Source organism: Ammospiza nelsoni, chromosome 6 (genome assembly GCF_027579445.1).
Source record: "Ammospiza nelsoni isolate bAmmNel1 chromosome 6, bAmmNel1.pri, whole genome shotgun sequence".
NCBI lineage: Eukaryota > Metazoa > Chordata > Aves > Passeriformes > Passerellidae > Ammospiza > Ammospiza nelsoni.
In genome coordinates this window covers 32,276,994-32,296,550 of record NC_080638.1, presented here as the reverse complement: position 1 = coordinate 32,296,550, position 19,557 = coordinate 32,276,994, and the positions used below count along the sequence as shown (strand labels likewise).

The following is a 19,557-nucleotide window of genomic DNA, read 5'->3' as shown; positions in this document are numbered from 1 at the left end:
AGGTCCATGAATAAAAAAAAAGATATAATTATATAAAAGTATAATTATGAAAACCCTTATGAATTGTTCTCTAATTGCAAGGGAGCATAATAGGAAGGATTTGAAACTAATATCCCTGCAGGCATATAGTTAATGTTTTTCTTCTGTATTTTTGTAGCATTCTGCCAGTTGCTGTGAACTGTTTTCTGTATTACATATTCACAGAAATGTAACTCTTGTTTTCAGTATTAGCTCATTGCAATAGCCCTGTTGTTCAATTTACTGTATTTGCATGAAAAAAAGCAAAAATTTATAGAATAGTCACCAGATCTGAGTTCATTTTTCTTTTAAGAGCAGTTGCATAAGGACATGGTAGGTTTTATTTCTGATCACGTGAAAAGATGCGCTTAAATCCCAAATATATTGAAAGAGTAAACTCGTGTTTGCAGGTGCAGGTAGCTTTTCATGGTGGTTTCTCTTCTCGTTCTGCCCAGGAATGCTTTCAGTTTATACTGCCAGCCCTACCTCACGCCATTGATCTTTTGCGGGATGCCATTGTAAAAGTGAAGGAGGTACACGATGAGCTTGAAGATCTACCTTCACCACCACCTCCTCTTTCTCCTCCTCCAACCACCAGCCCTCACAAACAGACAGAAGACAAAGGAGTGCAGTGTGAGGAAGAGGAGGAAGAGAAGAAGGATAGCGGAGTTGCCTCAACAGAGGACAGTTCTTCTTCACATATAACAGCAGCAGCCATTGCAGCTAAGGTGAGTCTGGCTTCTTTCCTTAGGAGACCCTTCAGTTTCTGTCTCAGGCACTTCCCACCACCGTTCATTTGCATGTTATGACTCTACATTTATGTCTTGGTCTCAAACATATTTATTTCAGGTACATTTTGTAGAAGTAGAGCTTCATAAAAATATATGAATTCTGTTTTGGTAGGTGATTTCAAATTCCAGTGGGAGAAATATCATTTATTATCTTGGTGTTAACATATGTTTTATAATACCATTCTGATGTGACAGACTGGTTTTAGTGGCTTTTTATAATTCAAAGTATTCACACGCCTGAACATGCAAAGTCCAGTAGGCGGCATGTTAAGGAATCACAACAAAACTTTGCAAGCCATATCTAATTTGAAATTAAAATTTTAGTTTCTGGAAACTGGTAAAAGTATGACAGACAGGTAATAATTTAAGTAGGAAACTCTCCTGATTACTGTATTCCAATGTGCATGTCTGCATAAAAGATGTGAAATTCTGCCAACAAACTAAATATCATAAAGTCTTTATAGCCTTGCTTTAACCAATAATCATAGATCAGTATTACTCAAACTAAAATAACAAATTGGAGACTGCAAAAGAAGAAAAAAAAAATTTGAAATTTGTAAATAATTTGAATTCAAATTTTAAATATCTTCCCAAGAATTTTTGTACTATTTGAACAATATATGAATATTTACCTCAGTATTATGGATTCAGTTTTTGAATGGAAAGATAATGTATCCCTGTGTGTTTGGAAACAGTTTTTTCCAAACTGCGTTATTCCATATCTACTCCAAACGTTGTGGTTTTAATTCCTATTATGAGAATTGAAAGTCTAAGTAACTCAAAATTATATTAAACAATTTCTAAACCAAAGCAGCAACATTCTAACTCCAGAAATGTGAATTCAGGTCTGAGACATCTTGACATTTCTAAGACAGCTGCAGCTGGAGATCATCTCCCAATATACAGAAAATCCTGATTACATATGTCTTTGCAGGGATGAATTAAGGTAATTATCTTTTGCAAGTATCAGTTTTTATTATGCAAATTTTAAATTGTTTAATTTCTTTTTATGCAGGCAAAGATAAATAATATATGCCATTTTTAAAGGCAGGAAATAACCTGAGATTTCAACTGGCTGTGTTCTTATGAGCTTGGCATTTTGATATCACAGTTGTTTTCACCTCATTCATTTTTGGTCATTTGCTTGTACAGTTTCATGTTTTCCTGTCACTGTATTCATGGCTGTTATGTGTTGTGCATTAGAAGCATCCATCCTATCCCAGCCCAGCTGTTATCATGGCTAAAGGTCAACAGCCCATCCCTGGTCTCATCAGTTATTGCCATCACACAGCAGGCAGTGCAGGAGAACTGGTAAGAGACACTTCCAAGAGGCTTTTGCACTAACACTAACTAAAAACGCTCTGCCTGCCTCCTAGTCTAGGTATGCACAGACAATGCTATTTATTTCTTCTAACAAAGACACATCAGTGCTATCTTTGAGAGCCCATGTTACAGAAAATATCTGTTTAAGATAAAGGGCTAAACAAGGTAAAGGTCATGCGTGTTGTCAGTTTGAATAATTTATCTGCTGAGATATAATAATTGCTATAAAGCCTATGTTTCTCATTAGTCACTGGTTTTATCATCTAATATACTCAATGATTGAATATAATTAAAATAATTTCCTAAAATTACTGCTTTAGAGCTATGAAATGATACCTTTTTCCTCTTTGTCTTGTTTTGCTGCTTTTCTCTCAGTTTTTTTCTCAACATAATACAGCATTTGCACTGGGTGTTCATAGTTTGCTTTCACGACTTACAGTTTCTGTCTCATATTTGCTTCCTGTGTAGAAGTAGAATTTCTCAAAAACAGAAGACTCTGGGAGTCAGGAAGCAATGGACTTGTTATAAATTACTAGGTTTTGGTGAATAGTAGAAAACTATTCCAATGAATGGTAATAAAGGACCTGTTCCCTTCAGCAAATAGTAATTTAAACCATCAATCAAATAGCCTAATGCCTCTGTATTTAAAACATGCTTCTGTGTCCCTTGAAAAGTCACTTAGGAAATGTGAAAACTTTAAAGTTCACACACCTGATGATAAAGCTATATAGTACATATACATGGTTGGGTGGTTATTTTGTTGTTGTTTTTTGGTGAGGTTTTTTTTGAGTTGAGGTCACTAAACTAGAATTTGCACCAAATTACTCAGTACCAATAGAACACTTAATTTAGCCTCTAGGAAGAACACTGTTAAACTGTCATACATGTTTCTGTGTTCTTTAGCAGATGACTCTTGAGTTATTGTTTTATGCATTATAGAATCCAAATCAGATCTTCAAGTTCAAAGCAGAAAGTGGTTATTTTTTTGACAGGTTATTGGGGTTTTTAAGCTGTACTTTCTGTTTGTTTTTAAGGCATTTTTTCTCTTGTATAAAAGTCATAGTAATTGCCATCTAGAGAGCGTTTTCTCATCTCACCATCATTGTCAATCTTTGTTTCAGCTCTGAGCAAAAGAGAACAAAGAACTCATATATTTTCCATTTTCTTATCAATGATCTTGTCAAAGTTCTCTAATATGAAGACAGAAATAGTTAAACCAAAATAAAAGTACACCAGAGAAAGGCCAGGTCAGATGAAAATTGTACAAGCCATGACTGATGGATATGGTGAATATCTTTCTCCATCACTTTCATCCATTTCTCTTTACTTTCTGTCTTTGTCAGTATGTTGCAATAGGTTTTCCACTCCAGCTAGTACAAACAGAAACTATTTTCACTAAGAACTAAGAATTTCACTGTACTCCGTTTAAAGTTTTGAGATCTCTGCTCTGTATTCAGTTTATTTGAAAATGAAAAATTAATAAAAATATTAGGGAGACAAATCATAAATGCTCAGTGTGCCTTAGTGAAAGTTAAAAAAACAGTCTGTCCAAAATACAGTAACGTTCCTGCCCTTCTTTATTCCAGGTTTCTGTGACACACAGAAATTTCTCAGGGGTTTATTAACTCTTTAACAGAGTTAACAAGAAGCTGACTTGATTAGAGGATTATATTGCCTAAATTTAAATTTTTAATATTAAAATTCAAAAACTCTCTAAATGTAGGTGAGAAAAATGAGAAATTCCCCATGTCACATTATTTTTTTTGTATGTTTCTGTTAATGGAATAGACATACTAGTAGATACACAAAATTCAGCAGGTTGTAGTGGTTCAAAGAGAATGTTAGTGCTAGCAATACAGCACATTCATATTAGAAAAAGAGCAAAATTTGAACTCTGTGACCTAACTTTATACTCTCAGTGAGAAATTTTTCTCTACAATCTAGATAGGTTTATATATTAATTATTTTCTGGTAATTACATTTTATTGAAAGGTAGTGATTTGGAAATAATTCTTACTGAAATTAAGTGCCTGTGATCATCTTTTCCCTTAATCTTCAGCTTCTTTTCTGATTAATATCATGGCTGAAATTTTACTTAAATTTTCATTTTCTCACAGGCAAAAATTAGTACTGCACATGCAGTTCAGGGGAAACTGGGATTCTATCAGTCACTTTATTGCAGAAGAGGTTATTATTACAAAAAGGTGATATCAGATAAAATTGTAGAAACAATGATTGCTCAATATGGTGGGAAATAAAAATGTTTCTTGCCTGAAGGGTATGAGTATCTGGTATGAAGTATCTGGTACTCTAGAGCACCCAGAGTAAACCTAGGGAGAAGTGATTCATGATATCATTTCCAAAAGCAATATTGTTATTCATGTTGTGGGGTCTTGGAGTACATAAAAGGGGTAATGGACCCCTACACAATTATATCAAGATGCATGCAGTTTTTTTATCAAAGGAGAGCAGTTAAAAGGTATCTTATTTGAAGACTTGAAGCTATTCTTTCTTTCATTTTTTTTATTTTATGCCCTTTGAAAGTGTATTTTTGCTGTATTTTCCTTAGCCATAGACATTAAAAAGAAGCATTGAAAGTTGTAGGGAGTATCTATGCCAATATAAAACTTGGGGACTGTCAGCCACTTTTGGGCTTTAATGAATTTAAGATCGGATTTCAGGAGAAAAAGTAAACAGAAGGGAAATCATGCTTCTATTACAAACCATTTGAGCATTTGGAATATCATTGATTCCATTTACCTCTAAGATACATCTCTGAGATGTGATTTGCAAATCAGAATACTCCATGTAGAGGCCGGTTAGGTTCTGTTTCTGAAGAGGAAGATATCCCCAGCATAGCTGTCCACATTGAAAAGAAACTCTGCTGACTTCAGAATTTACAGTGGACATTGCAGCATCACGTGCTTAGCCTTGAAAGATCCTCTGAGGAGAGCTGACAGAAACTGACTGGCAAAAAACAGTCTAGGAACATGGTAGAGCAGAAAGGAGGCAGTTTGTGGCACTCTGAGAACAAAATCTGTTTTCACACAACTTATAAACAAGCTAGAAACAAAAGAAACTGTAAACAGGAGGAGGGTGGGATATGGTGAAATTGTAACCCAGTGTTTCTAAGTCAAGGCTGCCAAGTTAGACATAGTCATTATTTGTGGAGGAGAACCAAGGAAGTCAAGGAGGTGGGAAGTGACATGTATTTAATGACACAAGTATAAGGATTGGTCATTTTAACTATACTGAGACCAGCAACAAAGCTCTCTTAATGTCCCTAAAAATGTAACAGCTACATGTTACATGTAAATGTAACCTATTTAAGCTAGGATTCAGGCTTGTTCCTGGAAGCCATACTTACCAGTGGCTTCTACATGCCCTAAAGTCTTAGTAGGCAAGTATGCTTAAAATGCCTAGATGCAGACTGGGTAACAACATCTCCATTTATTAAAAAAATCCTGCCTGGAAATTCCCAACATTCATGATTTGGCTTGACACTGAACCTTCCTTTCTTGCTTCCTTTTATTGTCTGCTACTGACACTTTCCCCAGACACAAGGGTTCTTCTGATGCTCCTCTTAGAACATGAACATCAGGCTGAATGAAGAAATTCTTAATGAGGAGAAAGATCTTAAAATATGCATGTGTATATATATTCCTTCAAAGATCTGAATGTCTATATTTTCTGGTTAGCTGTGATAGAATTTTCCCAGGATTTTCCCTCAGTGAAGCCGTGCTGACTGCTTCAAATCACCTCCCTGTCCTCCACATGCCTTAACAAGGCTGTAGGAGGATCTGTTCTGTCATCTTCCTAGGCACAAAGCTGAGGATGACAGGTTGGTAGTACCCAGCTCCTCCTTTCTACCCTTTTCTAAGATGGATGCAATGTTCCCTACTTCCAGTCATCTGGGACTTCATCCTACTGCCATGACTTTTCTAATGCCATGGACAGTTGTTTCTCAACTACATCAGCCAATTCCTTCAGGACTCTGGGATTCATGTAATCAGGTCCCACAGACTCACGTACGGTCATGTTCCTCAGGTGGTCATGAACCTGATCATCCCTTAGTGTGGGGCCTGATCGTCCCTCTGGCTTCAGGTCCATCCATTCAAGAAGTATGGGAGAAGAGGCTGCCAGTGAAGACTGAGGCAAAAAGTTGTTGATTTTCCCAGCCTTTTCCTCGTCCATTGTTACCAGATTGCCAGTCATTCGTCAGGAGAGATATGCTTCCCTGACTGGTACTCGAATATATTATGTGGAAAGTAAAAAAAGACTGAATTTTTATTTTTCCCCACAGAGTGCATTTTAAACCAGGTGTTGGCTTTGGATGGTGGTTTCTAATGCTTTTGCCTTCGCTCATTCCAGAGAGGCCTGTAGCTTTTGCAGCACAAGCCTTACATTGAGAATTTTTGTAGCTGAAATAAAGTCTTCATGGAATAAAGAGTATTTACTCAATGCATGACATTTCTTGTGAGAAGTTTTCTCATTGCATGACGTATCTTTAGAGGGCTTCAGTAAATTTCTAGCAAATGGTTTTCTTTTTAGAGTATTTCCCCCTGGTTAGTGAATGGAAAGTCTGCCTCCCTTCATGCCATGGTAGAAATCATTGTTGGGTTTTAAACAAAGATTTAAGAGGAAACCATTGTTTTCTTATTCTATCTTGTTGTAGTATGTTTGATTCATAGTTTTTTTCAGAAGAACTAGTATGTTCTGTGCTACTTCAATTAGAATGTGACCTTATATATTTCTTAGGCATTTGTTACTGAAATTAGGAAAGTATGCCCTTAACCACTGCCAAGCACTGAGTATGAGGAGGTGTGCAAACTGAGGAGTGGGCTATTCCTGTGTTTTTGAGGTAAGGTCTTAAGTTTCACATACAGCATATTTTTTGCTATTAATTCCGCCTCTCTTCTTTTTAAGATTCCAGATTCCATCATCTCTCGTGGTGTTCAGGTTCTCCCACGTGATACAGCCTCCCTCAGTACTACTCCTTCAGAATCTCCTCGTGCCCAAGCCACCTCTCGCCTCTCCACTGCATCCTGCCCAACACCAAAAGTAAGTACATCTATGCCTTGCAAGCTCCATGCTCAGCCCTGTAATCTATCAGATTAATGTCTTGCCTCTGCTGAACAAGGTTGGTTCGCATGCAAGGGTTTTGTCATTCTGTATAACAGATAAATGCAGGACAGTGTAGCTCGTTCCACATGTACTGGTGCACAGTTTAACCTGTGGGTCCACCAACACCTTATGGTTATTGAAGTTTCATGTTATCTCTTGCAATACCCATCATGAATATGAAATGTTAGCACCTTGAATGTATTTAGCGTCCTTCAGTATCCCCAGGAACATAGATAATCCTGCCACTGAGAAACAACATTAAGGAAACAGTATTTTATTAAAAAAATATATGTGCAAATTTCTAGCCTGGGCTGGGGCAGATCTGTGCCCCACTTTATTATTGTTCAGTTTAAGACTTTCAAACCAACCGGCTTTGCTCAAACTTAGATATTTGCTGCCTGACATTTGGAAACAAAAAACCAGCCAAAATTTAATAGAAAGAAAGTTTTAATGCCAACCTTGTGGGATTATTATTCAGTTCTTAGTGATTAGACTATACTATTTAATCACTGAGGTGAACTCTATATGTTTACTTTTTATCAGGCTTTAAATAGCATACATCAAAAGCTAAGCAAATTGACCAGTGGCAAGACCTGTAATGTTTACTTTCAGCAGAAGAAAACTGTCTAAATTTGCTTTGTGTGTTCACATCACAGAGATCTTTCTGTGGCACCAGATGCTGACATAATAATAAACCAGTAGCAGATGGCAAATAATAACATTCTTCCTTATCTAACTCATGATCCTTGAAGCTTATTCTGCTTGCTGAAATGATTACCAGCATCTGCTAGTTCTTCTCTCCTGCTGTCTCATTCTTTTCTGTCAGCAAACAAGATTTATGGGCAACCACCCATAGAAATATTTTGGTTTAACCTATGGGATTGTTTTATGCAGTACTTACCTTCACTGTAATAGAATCAAAATTATTCTGATGGACAGCAAACTTGAGCTTCATTATATAGTCTGCTTTTCTTAGAGATTATTCAGCAAATTCTAACTGTAAGCACCTCCTTCACTTTTTTCCTAAAACATTGTACATTGTCTGATAGCTTCAAAATAAAAACATGGAGCTTTTTACATTACAATGCTCAGAGCAGAAGAGCAAGACAAAACAGAGAAGCTGCACTGAGCCTTATGCCCATTGATAAAACAAAATTGTCCAAAGAAAACCAAAGGTGGGCAAGTAACAGGCATAAGTAAGAGACAGCTCTGCTGAAAATAGCTCTCGATGATTCCTATATATTTTCAGGAAGTTTGTCACAATGGGAAGGAGCAAAGCCTATCTGCTCTGAAGCAGAATGCAGTCCTCTAAACTCTCTTGATAGATTCAGAGATTAGAGAAGGAATGTACTGGAAGTTTGAAAAAGATTGAAAATCTGAAACTGTGTTTGGGCAGTTAGTGGAGGTGAGCTCATTTCATAATTAGATCATGCTTTGGTATTTCATGTTGAGACCTGCTTTTCACATATGACTGCAAAATCAGGTTTTGCTCAAAATGTGTGAGACCACACCACTTTTATAACAGGAATTGCCATGCAACAGCTAGCTAGATGATATTTTCTGTGGTGTATTTGATGGTGGTTTGTTACAAGCCGATATAGGGGAAAATTTAAAAAAACATACTGGAAAATAAACTTGACAGAAGATGGCATCTGTTCCTATTACTTAGGGGTTGGATTTTGCACATAAGCTTCTTTACCACTTAGACAGTTCTTGGTTCATTTTATATATTACTTTCAAAAAAACAAAGAAACTACTCATTATATTTTTGTTCAGTCATTTACAGTATCCTCAAGTTTCCAAACATCATCTGAATTTATCAAGAAATGTGGTTCATTCAGATTCTTCAAGATTATCAATGTGTCTAAATGTCTTCAGTTGTTCTGTTTTTCCTTTTGGATCCTAGCTTTCTAATAATGCAATATGAATTAAATTTATACTGGCCTCTTCCCCACACACTAATGAGAATAAAAATAAATAGAATTCAGCATCCAGGTGATGTTCTGAGTTATTTATTTTGATTCTTTAATATGTAAGTGTGTATCTTTTCGATATGCTCATTTGCTGGTTTAGGAACTCATTTCAGGGCTCCAAAACATGCATATACAACATGAAACAAAGAAAAGGAAGTGTCAGGGGAAAAAAAATTATTTCTTTGATTATGCTTATTTTTGGTCTAGCCACAGAGCAAGTGGCACTATATTTCTTTGTCAACTGCATATTCCAGTTTATTTTGTTGTACTGTTTTCTTGTTGCATTTTTTTTGTCCTAAGTGTACATGAACCCTTACATCTCTCTTACTGAATTTGCTGAATAACACAAAGCTCTGTGTGTCTCAGGAAAAAAAAAAAAAATCAAGCTTCTGCAATGACGGGAGCACCTCTGTTAAATGAATGTAAGTAGCAGGTTACTAATGCATGAGGATATTGAAGAAAAGGTATGGGAGAACAGGTTACTAATGCTCCTGATTACTAATGCACATTTTCATTATCATATTTTGGAAAACCTAATGCTGTTTATGTATGCAAGCAGATCATGTAGACAAAATACAACATTTAATTGCAAATTTGCTTTACTGTTTACAACTTATCATCCATGTTTTCTGAAAATCTCTGTTTCAAACAAACTACTAAATGATAAATATTGAGTTGGAACCTGGATATTTCAATCAGTTTTCATAAATGTCATTTCCTGTTAAAAGAACTCATTATATTTCTTGGTAGGTAGGAACTTTTTAAGACAAATTGCCATTGGGACTACTCTATGTCAGTGATTAGGTACATCCCCAAGACTAAGCAAACCAGCTTCTGTTAGCTTTTAATAAATTTCTGTAGAACACCTTTCTTGTTCTCTGTAATTGTGTTTGAGTTTCAAAGAACATCAACCACTGCACAAAGAGCATTTAAACCATATTTGTAGTAGATGGATTTCGCATATAGAGGCAATCAAGTTTTACTCAGAGGAAAACTGCACTAACAGTCCTCCCTTTTCAATCATTCAACCATAAAGTTTATAGTGATTGTGACATTTTTATCTTGTTCAATATAGTTTTGATTGTTTAAAAGTTTCACGGCTTTCTTAACATGATTAGATGAATTTGCTGAATACTCACAGAAGCTTAGGATGACACAGTGTGGTTTACAAGTTTTTCTTGTCATTCCAGAAGCTGCTCAGATTATAAGACATCACTATGTTTTTGTCTGTGTTTGGGTTTGGCATTTTCATTAGGTAAAATGCAATGTTCTTTTCAGACACAAAAGCAGTAGGGATACCTAGGGTAAAATACTTTTAGAAATACGGAGAATTTTTAAAATATTTGCATTACTGTTGATTCTTGGGGGTTTTTTAAGCTTACAGTATAAAACCTTTGATCCATAAATTCAGATAACTCAAAAGAATATATCCAGAATAAATGACTGAGTCATTATTTCAAACTTTGAATTTTGTTCTACTCCTAGGGGGTTCATATGAGCATAAAAGAAAATTGCAGTTTTCAAGTTGAAGTCTTCACTTCTCCCATACATATATGATATAATCACTACTTAATTTTTGGCAATGTTGCATGTCAAAGTCAAAGGAAGTAGATTTAGAAGGCCAAGGACAGGTTTTTAATTATCACCAGGAATTCATTTCAGTGACAAGAGATGTTCAAAGTATTTCACTTTGCAAGATCATCAGTCTCACTGATGTTCAGTTCTTTCACTTCAAGGTGCAAAGTTTCTTCCAGTGTTATCTTTGATCGTAAAGGATCCTAAGGAACTTGTTATAGTACTTCTAAGATGACAGTGTGGGGTTTTTTTCCATCTTGCTGCTTCATTCCCTTCACTCCTTACATTTTACTTAAGAGAAAGTCTCTCTCTACTTTACTTGCTTGTTTTCTGTCCCTTCCCTAGCTATCCATTGTTTAGTTACACTGAACCAGACAAAACCCTCAGTAGTAAGTTAGATCCTTACATATTTGTAGTTGAAATAGATAACTTTTAATTCCTGTGTAATAAAAGTCTATAGGCTCTATTTTACAGCTAAAATGAGAAAGCAAGGCTGCTCTTCAGAATTTTTTCAAGTCTTACAAAACAGTCATCTCACCTATCCACTGCTCCATCCATTAACACCTTCTTTGTAACAGTACATTTAATTCTGCTAGTTGGTCACTTTCTGTTACTCTGTTTCCTATGAAAAACTATTGTCTTTGTCATTCATAAGTAGATATTCACCTAAAGACCTTATATTCCCAATGTAGAAAGAATGACCCATGTAATTTATGTAAATGTTCCAGTTGCAGAGAATATCTGAAATGAAACAGCCTAGGAAAATAAAGATTTTTGGGAAAAAAAATGCTGATGAAAGTTGTTTCTGTGACCAAAAAAACCCAAACTGATTTCAGTAATTTCTTATGCTTACTGCTAACAAAAAATTATCTGTCATGATCCACCACTTTAATGTGAAATGTGTCCGTTGACATCCACACAATCAAATGAGTTACAAATTAATGATAAATCTAATTAATATTTATGTTTTCAGTCTATTATTTTTTCAATATAGAATTGCTATGTGAAGTAAGCAGATTAGCAGAATGGAGCATGTGGAGTCAGCAAGAAGTTTTTGTCAATTTTTGTTGTTAAAAATTTTTCAGTAGATATGTTCAATATTTAACAGTAAAAGAAAAATCAGGTTCCTTACCAGAAATTCTTAGCTAATAATAAGATGCTGGTGAAGGTGTGTTTTAGTAAGCTGTATTGATATCCACAGTGTAGATATTTTGTGTTCATTTGAGTGCATAATATTTTTTCTTCTTGAAACTTACTGTTTCTCCTTAAGGTGGTCATCAAAGTGAAATATGGCAAGTAGGTGAATGTATTTTAAAGTTTGAATGCGTACGTTAAATTTCCAAGTGAATTTTGTTTTGTTTTTGTTTTTGAAGTTTGCACAGCTGATGTTTTTTCTACGTAGGAACTTGTTTGAGTAAGTAGCAAGTGCATTGGCATGGCTGTTTAGCTGTGATTAGGTTGAAGAGCACAGAAAAGTGCCAAGAATGTTTCACATTGTTAGGATCATCTACATAGGTGAGATCACACTCCAAGCACTGTTAGGGTTTCTTGCTTTTTCTTTTAAAAATACACACAGGTGTAGTTAGATACTTGTTCCTGCTAAAACTTCCAATGTTTTCATTGTTATTTCTAGGTTTAATTTCCTCTTAGTTTTTTTCAATGTACAATCCAGGATTACAGAAAATTATGTTTAATAAAAAGAGATGCTATTATAATGTGTATTTGAGTAGAAAGTGGCCTAGTTGCCTTAGAATGAATCGTGGTTCCTAAGGCACATCAATCTACTGTATCCTCCTGTGTTCTTCTCAGCACAATGCAGCAGTGGTTTTCAGATCAATTACTAATTAAGATACCAGAATATTTTCATATATTCATTACCTTTTACCCCCATTGTTTAAAGTGTATACTCTTGGCAAAACATGTGGATAATGCAGACCTAGCATGTCTTATTTTTTGGTTACAAACCCTGGTAGTTAACAGCATGCTGCAGCTTCAAGAGTAAGACGTTTTAACTAAGGAAGAAGCAATCTGGTTGCTTAGGATATTAAAAATCCCCCAAATACATCATAGTTACTAAAATCCTTTCAAAAATGGAAGATACACTTTGTAGGAAGGTCAAAACCTTCAGGGATAGTCTTCTGGGCATTTTTATTAGTACCAAAATAGACTCATCAACAAGTCAACTCTGGAGAAGACAGACTGGGGTAAACTGCAGGCTGAACATTGGCTTTCAGTAGAATTACCTATTTGTCTTAGCTTTCTTTATTGAATATGTGTGCTTCAAGTAGTACTTTATTTATTCATACCTGGAGTTGGTATTAAATAGTATAGCAGCACCAAAATATAGTTCTCTTCCCTTAGTCATGCTGAGGAACTGTTTATTTTAGAGTAGCTGGGAATTAGCTTCATATCCAGAACATCCAGAACAATTCTTGCAGTCGCAGAATCAGCTACTCTTCAGACTTGTTACAGATTGAATCATACAAAGAAGCTCTAATGTGCAAAATTTCTCTACATTTGTATGTCTTAATTACTAGTTGATATTTATTAAGCTACAGAATTTCATTCTTTTCCTGCGTCCAGTGAAAAATTTCAAACAGGTCAGAAAAGGTTACTCAGTCTTTCCCTAGAAATACTTTTTCTTCTCAAATTGTAACAATTCTCTACATGTATTCCTTCAGAAGAGAACAACCTTTCAATACATCCTGGCTCACATATGCATTGCATGAGTTCTAGTCTCTGTATACTAGCACTGCATCAGATTGTCAGTTCCTCCTTAAAATGTTCTTTTCAATTAACTTTGGGAGCAAGAGTTTTCATTTCTTAGTATGCTCTCTTCCAAGGCCAAATGTTATTTTCAAGTTCTGGTAACTTCAATTTGTCATTTCTTTGAGATCGAGAGAAGATGTGCATTCTTCTCACTTTAGAAGCCTTACTGAGATCTTTTCAGTTCCTATCCAAAACAAATCTCCAGTTTGAATTCTGATGGAACACAAGATGAGGGTTTTAGGGTTTGTTTAATGGTTTGGGTTTCTTTGACCAACAGCTATGTAGTTATTTTTGATTTTATCCAGCATCTTCAGTTAGAAATTACTGTGAATGCACTGCTACAGAATTGTTTTCAGGCTACATTGTCAGTATATCTAGTTCTGGTTTTTTCACTGATGCTTATTAAGATTGTTGGCACCTGATAATCATTTTTATGTCTTGCTGAAGATGGCATCAGAAAAATATTGGCTTCCCTTTTCCATTCAGTCTTTTTTCTTTGGGGCTCTTAGTTCCTATTACATATGTCAACTCACTAAATCTTGTTCCTTCCTGAAAAATGGTTTCAACAGGAAAGCTGTGCATCCTATAGGCTGAATTTTCATATAGTCTTATGCCTGTAGGAATTTGGTTTTCTTTTGTTCCTCTTCTTTAGTGTCTTAGTCCATTCATACATTAATCTCATTTAAGTAACAGCACAGCTTCTGTTCCTTCACTAACTCTTGACATAATAAATAATCCACATCATTTATTGCTGTGTTCTTTTCTGTTGAAAAAATCAGCAGTTTTAAAAATGTACCTGTAAGGATAAACAGCAGTCTTCTTGTTGGTCCTTTTTTATTAAACAATTTAATGATGGTGTAGCAAAGTTCAGTGCCAGGAGAGATAGGTGATGCTATTTTAGAACAAAAAGGGTTTAATTCACCCTTTAATATCTATGTATTCAAAGGCACAAAGATACATGCATTCAGTAGTCTGTCCAGAATCCATGTGAGTGTACCCAGCTGGTCTGGTCAGGATAGCTTGAAATGACAGAGAGGATGTGGAGCACCAGCTATGACCTTCTCTACAACTTCTCTAGCATCCTTCTTATGCCAGTATCCTATAAGTCAGGGTTGGATACATCTTTTATACTCTTTAGAACCTAACAGTAAAGGGGATATTTGTTTCTCCATCTGGTTCCACTTCTTGAATATGTTAGATTTTCTTGCCATACTGTGTTCTCCTTATGTAAATGTGCTCTTTATCATTCTGATTTCATCTCAACAGCTCGACTCTGTTTTGGTCTGTAAATTATTTTAGGTTGTCTGATTTTACTGCTTGGGTATCCCCAGAAGCTACATGAAGTGCTGTGAACTAAATGAACTACCAATCTGCATGCCATCAACATTTTTATGTTGCCTCCACTATGCTTTCTGGTGCTTCCCCATCCATACATCTCCTTCCTTTTGTCTGCCACCCTTAATATATCTGTTAGACATTTAAGGAGGGTTCTTATGCTGGTCTATATTACCTTGCTATTGAAGCCAGCGTGTCACAGTTTGATATTGTATCATCCTTCTACAGTTTTGCATCATCATCATCATCATCATCATCTGCATTTCATGCACATGTGCTGGTTTTGGCTGGGGCAGAGATGGTTTGAGGCTACACAGCACTACAGCAAGCAGCAAAAGCAGCCACTAAGGAGCACTAGACTAATACACAGGCAAGTGAGCCCCATGACAATCACAGGAGCCTGCTGATTATTAGTTGAACAGAAATAGCAGCTATAAATGCAATCTAGCACATGTCAGTCAAATCTGTCATTATCTCGAATGTTTTGAGCTCCATGTATGGTGCCAAAAAGACTCTTGCAGTTTAACCCCAGCTGGCAACCAAGCCCCCTGCAGCTGTTCACTCTCTCCCCAAGCAGTGGGATGGGGGAGAGAATCAAAAGAGTAAAAGTGAGAAAACTTGTCAGTTGAGACAAAGTTTAATAGGGAAAGCAAAAGGACACACATGCAAAGCAACACAAGGAACTAATTCACTGCTTGCTATGGGCAGGCAGGTGTTCAGCCATACTGATGGGAGCAGGGCCCCATCACTTGTAACAGTTGTTTGGGAAGAAAATACCATCATTCCAAATGTCCCCACCTTCCTTCTTCCCTCAGGCTTACATGCTGAGCATGACCCCATATGGGGTGGGATATCCCTCTGGTTGGGGTCAGGTGTTCCAGCTGTGTCCCATCCCCAATTTTTGTGCACCCCCAGCCCACTTGCTGGTGGGGAGGAACAGAAAAGGCTTTGATGATCTTGCAAGAACTGCACAGCAGAAGAAAAAGCATCCCTGTATTGTTGACTGTGTTTCCAGCACAAATCCAAAGCATAGACCTGTGCCAGCTATTGTGAAAAAAATTATCTGCACCCCAGCCAAAGCCAGCACAACAGGCAACTGAAGGTGGTCTAGCAGCAGGCAGTTGTGTTCCCAGGAGCCAAAATTGATATTTAGGCTAATAAAGCTCTTTCAAGGAATGTATACTCCAGTGATTAATGTATCATCTGCAGTAAAAGTTTGCTGGTTTCATCACAGGAGTAACATCAATCTGATGCAAGATTTGAGAGGGAAACAAGAAACTGAAGCACAGATATTGCTTTTCTCATTATGTAAATATGCAATTCCCTTCAAGTGGTAGGCTCTTTAGCAAGTGCATTAATAGTTTCTGAAGCCCATTTTCACCATTGAAAAGGGTTTTAGGAAATAGAGGATTTAAGAGTAAATGGCACCTACTGGTTCTATGATCTTAACTCTTATTTTCAGCAATATCTAATATTATTTAACATTATAATATGTGATACCATCAAAGATCAGCAAACTAAAAATAGTTTTTACCTTCTGCACAGCTGTGTCAAGCCTTGTTTTATAATCTGACTATCTCATTGGTCAGTCTGCACTCAGTTGTCTTTTTGCCTTTTAACTCAAATAGGACAATCCTTGCTTGTATTCTTTCCTCAGCCAGACAAAAGGGATGTGTAAAAAATTTCAGATTTTATTTTCATTAATTAAATCAAGTTCTCTCATTTTTGTCTTTTAAAACAAGCTCATTCCAAAGTCTTACATGCTGAAATTAATTGCCCTTAATTTGCTCACCAATTTAGTTTTATTTTTAAAGGCAAAACATATATTATCTCTTTATAAGGGGCATTTATGATTAGGGTAGAATTTGATTTCTTCAATTAATTTTCAACAGTATGTTTATTTCTTTGAAAGGAAGGGAAGTGATTTTTTCTATTTCTGATCGCTTTCATGCCATCATTGCACATTATTGGATATGAATTTCTGTAGGCATTTATCGATATTTACATTTACTGAAACCTTCATACAATTTAGTATGTTGCTTTTTATTTAAATTAGCAATAGTAAAGTCTATATGGAAAAAGTCCATGAGAAAACAGAAATCCTTAAGGTGAGACATTCAAAGCACTTACAGCTGGAACATATTTCTCTCTACTGCCTGTGTTGGAAACAGGGCATCCCATTTGATTAACTCACAGTAGATTTATGGAAATAATTCTGTGAGAAACAGTAACAGGTTTGGCAAGACTTCAAACCAGCTGCTGGTATTTTTTCAAATCTGCACCACCCATTGCAGTTTATTTCTTACAGCTCCTTTTTTTCTTTTATATATAGTTTTTCAAAATGTGAGGAGCATCTTTATCAAGGAGTTCTTAGGTGTTTGCATGGCAGTCCTTTGCAACACGGTGTTTGCTTTATGAAGTTTGCAGACAGCCTCACTGGACAATGGTTTCACCCAACAGCACTGATAGTGTGGACAAAGATTGACCTTGGCCATTTACCAGGTTGTTGTTAGTACTTGGCCACTTATAGGTCATATTGTTTTAAGCTTCTGCTAAGTGAATTGCACACCAGATCTTTCCACCTTAACTTAATCTTCTGATACTGTTCTCTCACTGCTTTAATTGTTTCCTGTGCCTTTAGTGGGTACACCCTTTTCCAATATCCTTACCAACTCTTCTGCTCCTCCGATTATTGAACTCCTCAGGATGTATAAATGTGGGGAAATACATGTGACAAGATGTGTTTACACACAGCCCTGTCTAGTCAAAGGGATAAAATGCAGGCTGTTACAGATATTTGAAAAGAAACTTTAAAGCTGCTTGTCCTCTTCCCTTTAAAGTCCCCATCTGTTTTCAGAAAGGCTCCTTGTTACACTGAGCCCCAGTGCAAACATCTCTCTCTTAATTTTGGTGCTAGAAGTGGTTAAAGAGAGCAGATATTTGCTTTATAACCCTACCAGAGAGCTGGTTTGCTTTACCTGTCCCATCATCAGGTCACTTCTAAGTGATTTCATTGGTGCAAAAGTTTTCTCCTTGACCATGAAGATAGCTTTGATGGGAGCTAGCTTAGTGTCTAAAAGTGTTTAAAGGACAGCATCCACCACTGTACATGCTATAACCCTGTATCTGCTGCAGCTTTTAGAACTTAAGTTCAGTTCAGGATAGTAAGGCAAAATAGCACATTCAGAAGTGAATTGTCAGTTTGGAAAAGGTATATAAAAAGAATACAGAACTTCACCACCCAGGACTAGAATGTTTTTATTTTTGCCTTAAATATGACCTCTTCTTCTTGCCAAGACAGATTTCTCATATAAGGAATAGGCTTGAAAAAGTCTACCGGAGCATGAGGTGTGAATTCTGCTTTCTTTTGTAGGGAAACTAGAGAATCACTGAGGCTGCAGGCATAGGTGAGGAGCAAAATGTGCCAGCAGACAGTAAAAAAATGATAAAATGGGTCTGAAATGAGAGGATTGAAAATATTGAGGGGAAATTGGATGTAAAGGTCTAATATAGACCAAAGCAGTATTTGTGGCTCTTGAGTGATGGGAATGCAGGACTTAGAGTGTTTGAGGAAGAGTGGGAAGTAGCTTGGATGCAGCAATAGCATTATGAGAACAGGAAGGGCTGTGGTCAGGCAGAAGTGTCTGAAAGGCAGCCTTGAGCTGGTAGAAGGATTTGCAAACTTAGCCATGTGACAGGAGAGTTGTCCAACTGTTCACTTTATAGTGACAGTAAGGACCAAGCTCTCAGATGCCCAGATTTCTAGCTTGAATGAGATTTAGGACTTTAAGTCACTACAAATAGAGACACTCTATGTAATATTTATATTTATTGTAGTCTGTCTTGCCCTGGCTGTGCATTTACATATCAAATTTTTAATTCTGAGCATTAAATTTCACTGAGGTCAATAGATATTTTTAAAGAATTGACAAATGTTGGTGTAAAATTATCAGTGCACAAAGTCTCTTGTGTAAGGACATGGTTACATTATGTTTGCCATTATGTGTGTTAACAGAGCATTCGATCTAGTGATGATACAAGTTTGAAAACAGTAAGAAAATTGCTGTACTTTTTACCACTGCTTGTTCCACCTGCACTGTGTTTACTCCTACATCTGTACATGGAACAGTGTGAGTAGTAATGGCCATATGAAAAAAAAAATTGTGGGTAGTGTGAACAAAATTTTGAGATGGTATGATCAATGATGTTTTATTGGCATCCATTAGCATTCACATACATTACACTTTTGTTTAATATTAGGGTTTAATGTTATCAAGTTAATAAAACTTTTATGCCAAACTGTGGTATAATGCACAGACATGACTATGTTTATTGGTTGAGAAAGTATGTCATTGTTAGAGGAGCCTGTATTCCCTTTGTTTGAAATATTCCCCATTTAAGAAGCCCCCTCTAATTGGTGTTTGTCTGCCATAAAACTGCAGAAGTAAAAATACTTTCAAGTGCAAATCTATTTTTTATGCATGGATGTAAAAGTTATACATAATGCATTTTTAAACTTAAATTGATTTGCTGCTATATTAAAAATGTATTACGCTCTTTGTTAGCAGTAGAAACTGCTCACTTGATGTAGAACATTGTTCTTATCAGTGAAGAGAATTCAACTTGAAGTTTGGATTTCTGTCAGAATT

At 36.2% G+C, this 19,557-nt stretch overlaps 1 protein-coding gene across 18 annotated transcripts in view; it reads left to right on the top strand.

The window, feature by feature from the left end:
- GPHN (gephyrin) overlaps positions 1-19,557 on the top strand; it is a 268,081-nt gene that overhangs the window by 170,570 nt on the left and 77,954 nt on the right. For 10 of the 18 annotated variants that reach the window (XM_059473598.1, XM_059473591.1, XM_059473597.1 and 7 more), the window contains 3 exons: positions 474-746; positions 2,013-2,120; positions 7,059-7,193. In XM_059473598.1, the coding sequence (XP_059329581.1) occupies positions 474-746; positions 2,013-2,120; positions 7,059-7,193 (516 nt within the window). The remainder of the gene's footprint in view (positions 1-473; positions 747-2,012; positions 2,121-7,058; positions 7,194-19,557) is intronic. The other 8 variants (XM_059473606.1, XM_059473604.1, XM_059473602.1 and 5 more) reach the window with 1 other exon arrangement.